The 12,859-nt window shown below is 44.0% G+C and overlaps 1 protein-coding gene across 11 annotated transcripts in view; it reads right to left on the bottom strand.

The window, feature by feature from the left end:
• KHDRBS3 (KH RNA binding domain containing, signal transduction associated 3) overlaps positions 1-12,859 on the bottom strand; it is a 204,554-nt gene that overhangs the window by 39,553 nt on the left and 152,142 nt on the right. The window contains exon 8 of one of the 11 annotated variants that reach the window (XM_019931971.3): positions 5,423-5,441. The exons of the other annotated variants lie outside the window; for them this stretch is intronic. Coding sequence (XP_019787530.1) covers positions 5,438-5,441 — 4 coding nt within the window. The 3' untranslated portion in view covers positions 5,423-5,437. Of the gene's footprint in view, positions 1-5,422; positions 5,442-12,859 lie in introns of those variants that run through there. 11 annotated transcript variants of the gene reach the window in all.

Below are 12,859 nucleotides of genomic sequence, written 5' to 3'. Positions count from 1 at the left end.
AGTGCTCTAACGTGGTTCAGCATAAAAAAATCAGGGGTGAAGAATGTTTCCCGATGAACAGGAGAATAAAAGGTAGCATAATTTGGTCCTGCAATGGTTTGGTGATAAGACAATCTTAGTTTTGACAAGTGAAAACTTTAAACTGACATTTGCTAACATTTCACCCAGTTTCTGATTATTTATTTCAAGACTGTCATCAAACCAAGAAGCTGGGAGCAGCTGAGCCCCATTCTCGTACCTGTCAGTTCCATGTGAATTGCTTCTGCAGGATTTCATTTAGTGCACCTCAAATGTCTATTAACCAAAGACGTGTCCTATTTCCCAAGGATAAACTAAAAAACCAACATATGGCAAAGGGGAAAAATTCTAAAAATTTCTTCATTTATGTGTACAACACTTACAATATTAATAATATGCAAGAAGACACGTTAGGCTGACCATGCCTCAACTTCATCACAAGGGGTCAAGGGAAGCCCCCTCCCTCAATAGATCAAGAATGGGCTCCCCTCACTGGCACCAGGGCCACGTCTCCCCAGGCCTTCTATCTGTCCTCTGCGTTCTACCCCATATCAGGGGGTGAAGGAAGTCCAAACGTTCAGCATAATTCCTGGCTTTCCTGGAGGTTCTCGATCCCATCAACCAGAGTCAAGAAATAGGCCCGGCAGTGGACGGAAACACGGGGGGTCAAGGAGCAAACGGCAGCACTGGGACCAAGTCCACGTCTCCCCAGGCCATCATCGACAGGCGTTCAAGAGGAGGACAGAGACTCCGGGTTCCCACATCACCCTGTCTCCACGAACGGGATTAAGAAGGAACTCCTGACACGAATCTGTCCCATATCCCTTCAACCTCTTCACGCCTCTCCAGAATTTCTAGTTTGGAGTCGCTGGAACTCATCTCATTAGGCCCTTTGCTTGTATTTGTGCAGCTCAGGGAACTCTAGACCACTAGTTACTCTTTTTTTTTTTTTTTTTTAAATAAATTTATTTATTTATTTATTTATGGCTGTGTTGGGTCTTCGTTTCTGTGTGAGGGCTTTCTCCAGTTGCGGAGAGCCGGGGGCCATTCTTCATCGCCATGCGCAGGCCTCTTACTGTCGTGGCCTCTCTTGTTGCAGACCACAGGCTCCAGACGCGCAGGCTCAGTAGTTGTGGCTCACGGACCTAGTTGCTCCGCGGCATGTGGGATCTTCCCAGACCAGGGCTCGAACCCGTGTCCTTTGCATTAGCAGGCGGATTCTCAACCACTGCGCCACCAGGGAAGCCCACTAGTTACTCTTTACTTCCAGTGCTTGTAAAGTTCTGCCCACCCCCATCTGTCCTCATCTCCATCCCGACCGTGCCCTCTGGAATTCCTTCATGGCTCATCGTGGGCAAAACACTTTACATATTCTCAGCCTCCTCTTTGGACATTCTCTTACCTTCTTCCTCAATGGAAACTTGCTTCTCCTCTAATGACAGCTCTTACCTGGCAGCCCTGCCCTCTTCTTTTATGCCCCACAGCCCACATACCACTGGGAGCGCAGGAAGGGTGAGTATTCTCTTTGCGACCACCGCCGCCCTACAGACACACCACTGCCACTTCTAACCACGATGCTCCACACCTCCGCACAAACACCCAGCTCTGAACCTCCCGACAGTATCGCTGTCCTAAGTCCTGGTGCCTTCCATATGCAGGCAATCCTTCAGACAAGCTGGTCTCTCGAGCCCCTGGACCGCTCGTGTCCACTGATCCTGTCTCGAGTCTCCTTTAGCCACCACCTCCCAGGTCACATCCTAGACCTTGTCACACTGATAACGTCAGTCTTCCCCCACCTCGCTCCAATTTCGTATATTCCACTCTGACTACAATTTCCTCTCTCTAGTCTCACTCCCTCCCTCAAAAGGATTATGCTGACCATGCTTTCCAATATACTGCAATCATCCCCACTACTGTTCTTAAAATTTTCATCCCTTGTCAAGGTAACCAATGAACTCCAAGTTGCTAAATTCAATGGTCAGTTCTCAGGCCTGTCATGTGACTGGTCAGTAGATGTAACACAGCTGACCACACACAGCAGACGCCGTCTGAGGGACTGCATCCTGGGCTGGGGACTACCAAGTGCCAGGGTCCTAAGGAGGCACGTTCTTGGTCCATCTGGGACCAGGAAGGCAGCACAGCTGGAGCAGAGGGGATGAGGGGGAGGCAGGGGTGAGTCATGTAGGGTCACGCAGGCCACTGAAAGGCTTTGGTTTCTTTATCCTGAGTAAGATGGGAAGTTACTGGACGTTTCCACGGCTCCAGGGAGAAACGATGTTGCCACTTCCTGAGATGGGGAAGACTGAGGCAGAAAGCGCTCTGGGTGGGAAGCCATCAGAAGTCTGGCCTGGGAGAGGCCAGGTTTGACGGGCCTCCCAGACCTCCCAGAGGAGGCCACCGGGAGGCAGCTGGGAAGAGGAAAGGAGAGGTCAGGGGAGAGGTCTGAACTGGAAACGTGAATCTGCAGTCATCACCATATAGAAGGTACTCCAAACCATGAGGCAGGATGCGATCCCTTAGGGAACACGTGCAAAGGGACAGAGAGCTCGGATCCCGGATTAAAGGTTCACTTAGTTTTGAATCTGTTCTTCCATTTGGAAGTAGTGTGATCTTGGACAGGCGGCTTAGTCTTTTTGAGTGGCTGCTGCTACAAGCGTCTGAAACGTAAAAGGTGCTCAAGAAGAGGAGTGACAGGGACGAGTGAATGAAGTGTGTGCTGCCCGGGAGGTGAGGAGTGCAGCGGCGCCTCCCGTGACAGGGCGACAGGGAGTGAGCTGTGACTCAGTGGGCTCGCACACAGCGCCCCTCGCCGCCGGCCACTTCCTCTGCACAGAATAAACGGCGGCGACTGTTCTTAACCCTGGGGTTGTAATTCAGTTTGCAAAGCCTCATTTCAGATGGAACAATTACTTTGTCAAATAAAGAGATTTTAAATGTTAATGTAGGTCTGCCAGAGAATCAGAGACACGCGGTACGGTAGATCTTCCACCTCTACCGTGAAAAACTTCTCAATCTGACCTCACTATAAAGTGCAGGAACTTCCTGGTACTTGCCTGATCAAGGGGAGAAATCGGCCTTGAGAAGTCATGTGATCCATCCTCCGGGCTTCAGGCCAAACTGTCTCAACCATCTGAGAGAATGATTCCCTCGCGCTTTCAAAGACTTCAGAAATAGAGTCTGAATAACCTGTCACAGTAACACACGTGGACCGGCCTGCCAGAAAGTTCCATGTTTAACCTTAATCTCTCATGAGACACTCAGAATCCTTTTCTCGTATTCTGTTCTCCTCAGAGCTCGAGAGTACCACCTCCTGTGAGAGACCACTCAGGAAGACATCACACAGCAGTTTGAAGCACGTGCCTCGGTAGCGACTGGTAACTTAAAGGACCTACGTCAACTACTAGCATCGGGTGGTGGGCAGATGCATGCAAGCAAGAGCTAGCTAACATAACACTAATAACAGACACTATCAAATAGTATCTATTAGATATTATCAAATGCCTAGTAGGAGCCTTGTATTGTGCGAGGTACTCCACACAAATTCTCTCACATTTAAAACAAACTTGCAATCTGGTATCATCTCTATTTCATAAATTTAGGTTAAAACCAACATTTTCCCACCATTTAAGAGAGAAAACTCTCGCTTCTTACACTCTCTTGAGAAGGATGCTCTTGGCAGGAATTTACGAAGTTCAGATATCACCTTGTTTCAACATCCGTTCAGCAGATATTTCTGGAACACCTACCACGTGCTGGGCACTGGGGCTGCAACAGTGAACAGGATCCGGTCTTTGTGATAAAACATGTTTGGTCTAGTGGGCAAGTCAGACAACCGTCAATAGGCCAGTGGAGTGCTGTGACCCCGAGAAGCCCAGAGTTCTGGGGGAACTCGGGGTGGGGTGCCTGAACCTGTTTTGGGGTCTAAACCGCCACCTAAGAGAAGAGCCAGACAATAAGGAAGAGAAAAGCATCCCAAACAGAACAACACTTGGTCTGCCTCGGGAACGGGAAAGCAGTGCTGGCCACAGTGCCGGGGAGTCAGGATGCGAGGCTAGTTTCTCCCACTCCCCCAGGTGACTTTCACCACTGTCTAACTTAACTACCAATCACTACACTCGCCACTGTCTAACTTAACTACCAATCACTACACTCGCCACTGTCTAACTTAACTACCAATCACTACACTCGCTGGAATCGCTCTCTTGGTGACGTGGGTGTATACTCTGGAAACATTCACTCAGCTATGTGCATGCTTCAGATAAGTGTGAATTTATGCTCTTTGCTCTATGTACATCATATTTCAAAAAAGGAAAATGAATCTAAAAGAAGCAATCTAACATACATGTTAAAAGGGAAGGATCACTGTGCGGTTGTTGCCTGTTTAGTGTGCACTTTCCCTTTCTTTCTTACCAAAAGACTCCTTGTAAGACTGAGGGTGAAGTGCTAGTGATAACATATCAATCCACAAAGCCCCGTTTCTCGCCCATTTCTGCAGATGAGGCCACCAACGAGATAGGAGTGAGCTTCAGGAAGTGAAGCTTCCAGGAAACTCCCTAACAGAAGGCTGACCCGCCCAGGAGGTATGGCTTCCTCTTCCTCTTTCTTCCTGCCTGAACCCCAGCCTGGTGGCTGGGGCCGTGACAGCCACCCTGAGACCGAGGTGAGCCTAAGGACACGAGGCAAGGGTGAGGATAGTGAAAACAGAGGGAGAGGCCTGGGTCCTTAGTAACTACAAAGAGTTCTCCATTAGTCTGCAGCTGCTAACATTCTCGCACGAGAGACAAAACCTCTAATTCCTTTGAATTTATGGTTAATTCAGAGCTTATCCCAGTCCTAAAAGGTGGTGCAAGAATTCTGAAATGAGGGATGTTGAGTATCTGTATTTTTTTGCTGCAGAGATATCCAGTTATGCTTATTTTAACAGCACTCTGTAAGCTACTCTTTTCTAGCTGCAGCACTCTGTTGTGCTATTTCTATCGAAAGTTGCTTAGAAGATTGCAGATGGTTCTATACAATTTTAAAAAACTATGAATTTTGATTATATTCCAAGAAAAATGAAAGAGTAAAAGGAAAAGAGTTTTGTCTACACAAGTCTCTTCAGTTCACTCTGTGTCTTTTTCTTCTTCCCGCACACCTGAGGCAGGCACGCACGCAAAGAGGCTTCAGTGACACTCAGAGTGTGTGTTTCACAGCAACACGTACCGAGGCTGTGATGTGATGTGCATGCAATGCTAAATTGACTCTGTATACTCATCTTCACTTTTCAGCAGGTTTCTTGTCTTATTATAATAATTTTGGAAGACGATATAGAATTAATAGTTAAGAATCAGGCTCTGGAGTCAAGCAAACACATTGTCAGAATCTAGGCTCCAGCATGTACCTCTGTGCGTTAAGCTTGGGCAACGTCAACTCAGTTTTCTCATCTGTAAAACAGGTTTAAAAATAAATCTTTCATGAGATTGTTGTGAGCTTTAAATAAGATAATGTGTTACATACATATATTAAGCTCTTATTCACGGACAGCTGTTACCAATATTATTGAAGTAGAGGTTCTTTCTAAATGAGTAATATTTGTCCCACAGTCTTATTTGGATGTTATACCATCTATTTCTGCTTATTTGCTAGAGTGAGGAATGTACCTTCAGTGATACAAGTCTAACAAAAATACCAACAGGAACTAATAATTTCCTTCTATTTGCACAGTTCTCTGCAATTTCATAATTTTAACTTTCAGGAAAGTAAGTGCTATTTCGTCCACTCACTTTATTAATTAAACACAAGGACCCACTGGGTTCACTGGTGGCTGGCTCCAGTCACACGCTAAGTGACCGAGCTGCGATTCCAGGTTAGACCTGCCTTTGAGTCAAGCTTCAGTATTTCTACTATAGCTGTTACTTTCAACAATGATTTAATTTCTCTGAAACACCAACATTTAGAACAAAAATTTCTTATGAAAAACCCAGAAAGGAACAGACTTGTTTTTTATAACACTTTTCTGGCAAAAAGATCATTTAAAAATTTCCCAGTAACATATATCATCACTAGACATCCCAAGAAATTTTATTGAGAATTCTTTGCGTGAAGTATCAAAACTGCAAATTGGAACGTGACAGAACATGACTGCCACCACAGACTGCAGGGCAAGTCTTGAGAGTGGGAAGGGGGTCAGGGATGAGTCACCATTCAGAAGGAGGCTGGGAAGGCTGCTGAGAATTAATCTCTAACCAATGAAATATGTACCTACAAGTTTAAAAAACATAAAAAGATTTTTGGACAGAGAACAAAATGGACATTGGGTTCACTGGCCTATTTACTAGTACTTCTCTCTGTCAGTACTCAAGTCCAACTACACGGGGTGCCAAGGCATGTCAGCTTTCAATACTGGATTCTTAGTCCAACGACGCTGAGTGCCAAGGCGTGTCAGCTTTCAATACTGGATTCTTTGGCTCTTTGGAGAGCATTTGAAAACAGCCCATCAACACTTTATGAGCAGTTTACAGTATTTCATGGGATCATTTGTTAATGAGATTCATTTGTGGCATCTTGAATTTGTTTTTTCAGTCAACTTCTCCACCTGCTACATTGAGGTATCCTTTCTGGGAGATTTCCGATCGATCGGTTAGCTCCATTTTCAATAGTTAGATTTCAAAGCCATTGTCTATTACTCTTTAAGGATATATGACTGTGATCTACACTATTTATGTATGTGAAATACATATATGAGTGTGGAAGGAACCCATGTGACTTTGTAGGGGACGGTCAGCACCCTTGTTTCAGTGTTTCTGGAGACCCCAGTAGCACAGTAACTTGCATCAGTTTGCATATCAAATTATTCAGTCTCACTCTTCAAATAAGTAGAATTAAAACAATTTAAACTATACTACCTATAGCAACTGTATTTAAATTCCAATTCAACACTAGGAAATTCAGATAGGAACACCTACTTTGTTTTAAAATCGCTGATGTGAAGTAAAATTCTACCTCCCCATATTTATTCAACAAATATTTATTAAGCTTTTTCTATGTTTCAAGCCCTGGGATAGGAACCGAGGGTTATGACAGTAAAGAAATTTAAAGTAGACAGACATTGATCAGAGAATTACTTCAATATAAAATTGCAGTTATGAAGGGAAGTTGCTTGGTATTATGACAGCACAGAATCATAACACATTTGGGGGAAAAAATCATTCTGGCTACAGTATGAAGAAATGATAGGAAACGGCTCCAAGTGGAGATGGGGCAGGCTGCAAGCAGACTACTGGCGCTCCACGAGTTAAGGGGGTGTTGGGTGGGGCCCCATGGTGGTGGAGGGTACGGAGAGCACCCTGGTCTGTAAGGACAAACTGGCTTAGGAAACTCTTGAGCCTGGTATCAGGCTCACCCTCCTCAGGCAACCCAGACTGAGGCTATGGCCTGCGCAGGGACTAGCTAGTACCAGCACATACCAAGTCAGTTCCCTTCATAGGACCGTTCCACGTTGTTTGTTCCCTTCTCTTCCTCCTGTTTCGCCTACTAAAACGTTCATGTACTATTAGCGACAGTTACGTGGGTAACTACGAAACGATAACTCACTCACACTGAAAGCCTCGTAGGAAGTATGTTTTAAAAGTTTTCTTATGGTTTCATCTATGTTACTGCAGCGACCACGACTTTATTCATTTTTATTGCTGAGTAGCATTCCCTCACATGAATACATCACAGTTCATTCCTCTGTGGAAGGGCATCTGGGCTGTTTCCAGCTTTGGGCGGTTACACATAAAGCTACGCTGAACACTGTTACATAAAGCTTTTCCTGGATTCACAGTCTCATTTCTCCAGGATAAAATTATTAGGAGTGGAATTACTGGTTTACAGGGTAGATATATGTTTAACTTTTTTAGAGAAACTGCCAAGTTTTCCACAGTTGTGGCATTTCACGCACGTATGAGAGTTCTAGTTGCCCTGTAACTATGCCAACGTTTGGTGCTGTCGACAATTTTGTTTCAGCCATTCTAGTGGGAGGGCAGCGTGTCCTGATGAGGTTTCAACTTGCATTTGCGCTTCCTTGGTGACCAGTAATTTTGAGCACTTCTGCATATTCTTCTTGGCCGTTTGAATATATACGCTTTTATGCGTTTCTTATTGAGCTGTACAGTTTCCTTATATAGTTTACATGAAGATCATCTGTCAGATATGTGTGTCTGTGTCTGCTGCAAATATATTTTCCCTGGCTGTGGCTTATCTACGTATTTTTTCATGACGTCCTCTGATTACATGATGTTTTAACTTTTTCTTTTTTTTGAGATGTTTTAACTTTTGATGAAGTTAAATTTGTAAATTTTTTTCTTCTGTGATTTGTGTCTTTTTCAATATGTTCTTCTTGGAGCTTTATAAATTTAACTTTTAACCTGAAGTCATGAACCACCTAAATCGTGTGAGGGTGGTGCGTGTATTTGGCGGGGGGCAATCAAAGCTAACCTCACCTACACATACATCTAATTGTTACAGCATTACTTATGGAAGAGACAATTCTTCCCCCACTGAACTGCTCTGGAGCCCTTGAAAGCAATTAAGTGTGAGTCCATTTGTGGATATTCATTGACCTGTGACCTATCCTTTCATAGTACCGCAGCGTGTTGATTCCTGTGGTTTTATAAATCTGGAAGTCAGTATAGTATTCCAAATTTGTCCTTCGTCATCAAGGTTGTTTTGGCTATTCCAGGTCCTCTGAAGTTCCACATATTTTAGAACCATCTTGTCATTTTGCACCAAAAAAAAAAAGCGCGGGTGTGGGGTGGGGTGGGGGAGGGAGAGAGGGAGAGAGGGAAAGAGGGAGAGGGGGAGAGGGGGAGAGGGGGAGAGGGGGAGAGGGGGAGAGGGGGAGAGGGGGAGAGGGGGAGAGGGGGAGAGGGGGAGAGGGGGAGGGGGGGAGAGAGAGAGAGAGAGAGAGAGAGAGAGAGAGAGAGAGAGAGAGAGAGAGAGAGAGAGAGAGAGAGAAGCCTGCATGGGTCTTGATTAGAATTGTACTGAATTTACAGATAATTTTAGGGAGCATTGATATCTTTATGAATATTGAGTCTTCCAATTCAAAAACATGGGGTATTCTCCATTTAGTTTGGTCTTCACTACTTTCTATAAGCAACTTTCTTTTTTTTTAAAATTATTTATTTTTGGCTGTGTTGGGTCTTTGTTGCTGCACGTGGGCTTTCTCTAGCTGTGGTGAGTGGGGGCTACTCTTCGTTGCGGTGTGCGGGCTTCTCATTGCGGTGGCTTCTCTTGTTGTGGAGCACAGGCTCTAGGCACGTGGGCTTCGGTAGTTGTGGCTTGCACGCCGTAGAGCACAGGTTCAGTAGTTGTGGCTTGTGGGCTGTAGAGTGGAGGCTCAGTAGTTGTGGCACATGGGCTTAGCTGCTCCGCGGCATGTGGGATCTTCCCGGACCAGGGCTCGAACCCGTGTCCCCTGTGCTGGCAGGCGGATTCTTAACCACTGCGTCACCAGGGAAGCCCGCAATGTTTTATTAATAGTTGTCAATATAGAGGTCTTGAACATTTTGGTTAAAATTATCCTTAAGAATCCTCGTGCACCACTGGTGGGAATTTAAAATGGTAGAACGACTTCGAAAACCAGTTTGGGCAGTTTCTTAAAAAGTTAAACATACAATTAATATTTGACTGAGCCATTCCACTCCTAAATATCTATCTAAGGGAAGCTAAAACAAGTCCACATGAAGATCTGCACATAAATGTTCAAAGCAGCACTATTCACAATAGCCAAGCAGTGAAAAAAAAACACATACTGAACATACCAATTTTAAGACCCTGTCTGACAATTCTAATATCTGGGTTGTTTCTCTTGACTCTGGGTCATATTTTCTAACTGCATAATTTTTATTCCTAATTGAATGCTGGCTGTTCATGAAAAAGAAGAGAGAGAGAGAGAGTTAGATAAATAAGATTTACACCTGTAAAGGACATCTCTCTTCTTCTGTCAGGCTGCTGGTTGCCTATTAGTTTTCTCTTTCTGCTGTCACAGATGACCACAAACGTAGCAACTTAGGCAGCACATACTTCATAATGCTATAGTTCTATAGGACAGAGGTTGCACACAGGTCTTCCTGGGTTAAATCAAGGTACTGGCGGGCCCACATTCCCTTCTGGAGGCTACAGGGGAGAATGTGTTTTCTTACCCATCTTGGCTTCTGAAGGCGGCCCCCAGTCTTTGGCTTATGGCCCTCATCCTTCATCATCAAAGTCAGCAACACTGCATCTTTCTGTACCTTTCTTCCATAGCCACCTCTTCCTCTGACACTTCTGCCTTCCTCCCACCTCCATTTTTAAAGACCCTCGTGATTACCATGGGCCCGCTCAAAAAAGAACCTGGAGGTCCTTAACTTAATCATACCTGCAAGTCCCTTCTGCCATGTAAGAGAACATATCCACGGGTCTGGAAGATTAGTCCATGGATATTTTTGAGAGCCATTATTTTGCCTACCAAAGTTGCCACAGGCCAAGATATCAGCATGTACAGGCCACAGTCTTCTCCTGTAACTTCACAGTTTTAAGTTTGCAAGCTCCCTTAATCATACTGGGATTAACTTTAGATAGGAAAAAGTTATTACAACACATTCCTGAAATGCTAAAACATTTTCTTCCAAATTGTTCAAAAATACCTTACTCCAAAGGGAAATCTCAAGTTTTCTGTTAGGAGAAGTTGAAATTACAAATTCAAATGGAAGAAAATGGTAACTTCAAGGATTTCAGAATACACGAGACACACGCCCACCTGAGGGCTTTTGCACAGACCACTGCTCCCACAGATACACCCTTAGGCAAACTCTTTCACCTCCCGCAAGTCTTAAATCATCCTCTCAGAAGGCTGAACACGCCTGCCATATTCAAACATGACCACCACTAGAACGTAAGCTCTACAGGGGCACATTCTTTATCTGTTTTTGTTCACTGGTACTTATCAAGCACCTAGGATGGTTGCTGGCACACAGTAGGTACTCAATAGTTTGCTGAATGAACGAATGGAAGACATGTCAATAAGTTATTTATTGGGGAAACAAATATTTACTTAGCGATTATCTGCTAGGCACTCTGAAAAGTGCTTTATATATAATATCTCATTTGCATAGTACTTACTAGTCAAGAAGAGTAGTTCTCAACCTTGGTTGCTCATAAAAACTGACTGTAGAGTTTAAAAATTTTCAGATAGCTGTGCTATACAAAGACTCAGATTAAAAACAATAAACAGGAGACTGGCTTGGGCACCTACTTTTTTTTTTTTTTTTTTTTAGGCTGTATAAGTGACGCTTCCATACAGCCCAAGTTGAAGGAGGGCTACCTGCATTTTCACATTAGATGTTCAATGGTATCAGGCTTCTTTTTAGAACAGATGCAGGATTCTTGAATGCTATCAATTTAAGTGAAAAACACAGACAGGTCACTTCTCTGATTGGCACTACACTAGGTACTGGGGATAAAAGGATAAATACAAGCGGGTTTCTGCCACTGAGGGCCTCTCTGTATGAAAAGGAGAGAGAGGTTCTCCAGTCCAGCAGGTACTAGTGGCCAGCAGAGGCAAGCATACAGTATTGTGGAAACACAGAAGCCTGGCTGAGTACTTAGTAAACAAGGGAGGGGATGGGAGGGGCAGAGAGAGCATCAAGGAAGCTTGTGGGATGAGGTTAACGACCGAGCCAAGGAACCTCTGCTCTGCTGCAAGCAATCTAGCAAGCACTAAAATGGAAAGAAAAGCCAATTATCCTGTTTGCACCATTGTGGAAAAGTCTAAAAAACACTGCGTGTAATTTTTATAGAAATGTGCCGAACAACTGCAATGTCTTTAAAAGGTGTAAGTGAAGAAAATGATTGAAGGAGCCAGGAAGAATCTGACGAAATTAAATTTACTCTCATAGTTATGCCTTGAGATCTACTTTGTGTGTAACTGAGCACATTATAAATGAGTCATGACTGAACAATTCAATGTAAGGTTAGACTGTATGAGTCGGTGACTTGACATGAGGTTAGGGAAAGATCAGGGCCAGATCAACAGAGGCCCTGCTAATGGGATGGCTTCTAATAGAAGGGAGAGTCCTGTTATTAATCCTTAAATCTGTACTGTCTAAAAATTAATTGCTAGCACTAACCATTTGTTATACTTGGTAGGATTACAAACTGCAAAGGCTGAACACCAACCACCCTCCCCTTCAGAAATCCCCTTGCTTTTCAATTTGCCATATATGCTTTCCATCCCTCTGTAATCACGTTTTCCTTGATCATAAATGTCAAATAATCCAAGGGGCAATCACTGTCCTGGAGAACCACAAATAGACACCCACCCCCCGCCCAGAGTTGTATAACACGTGGAATGTAACACACTATCTTTCCAAAATTCAAAAGTTCTACGTCTAAGACACTTATAGCCCCAAGGCTTTTAGATAATATATTATAGAATTTTAATGATAGCGTATACAAAGTGCCAGGTGCTTTCCGCATATTGAATATTAACTCATTTAACATGACAACAACCTAACAGGTGGTTACTATTCTCATCATCCCCATTTTACAGATGAACAACCTGAAGCACAGGTAGAGTAACTTGACCGCAGCTGCACTGTTAGCAAGTGGCAGAGCTGTGATGCAAACCCAGGTCTTCCCGCCCATTTAACCAAGTCTGGATTCAGCCTTAATTGAGGTGCTGTTTTATCTACATTACTTTGGCCAAGATGATACGCATAGGTTGTTGTTTTTCCCCCATATCTAAAGAGCCATATTACTTTCCCTGAACTTTGCCAGAAACTGCTTATTCTTTTTAAAGAGGTCTTAAATATGTTTACACTGTCAAACACTCGTCATA

This window comes from Tursiops truncatus, chromosome 17 (assembly GCF_011762595.2).
Source record: "Tursiops truncatus isolate mTurTru1 chromosome 17, mTurTru1.mat.Y, whole genome shotgun sequence".
Lineage (NCBI taxonomy): Eukaryota > Metazoa > Chordata > Mammalia > Artiodactyla > Delphinidae > Tursiops > Tursiops truncatus.
This window is presented reverse-complemented; position numbering and strand designations above follow the sequence as displayed.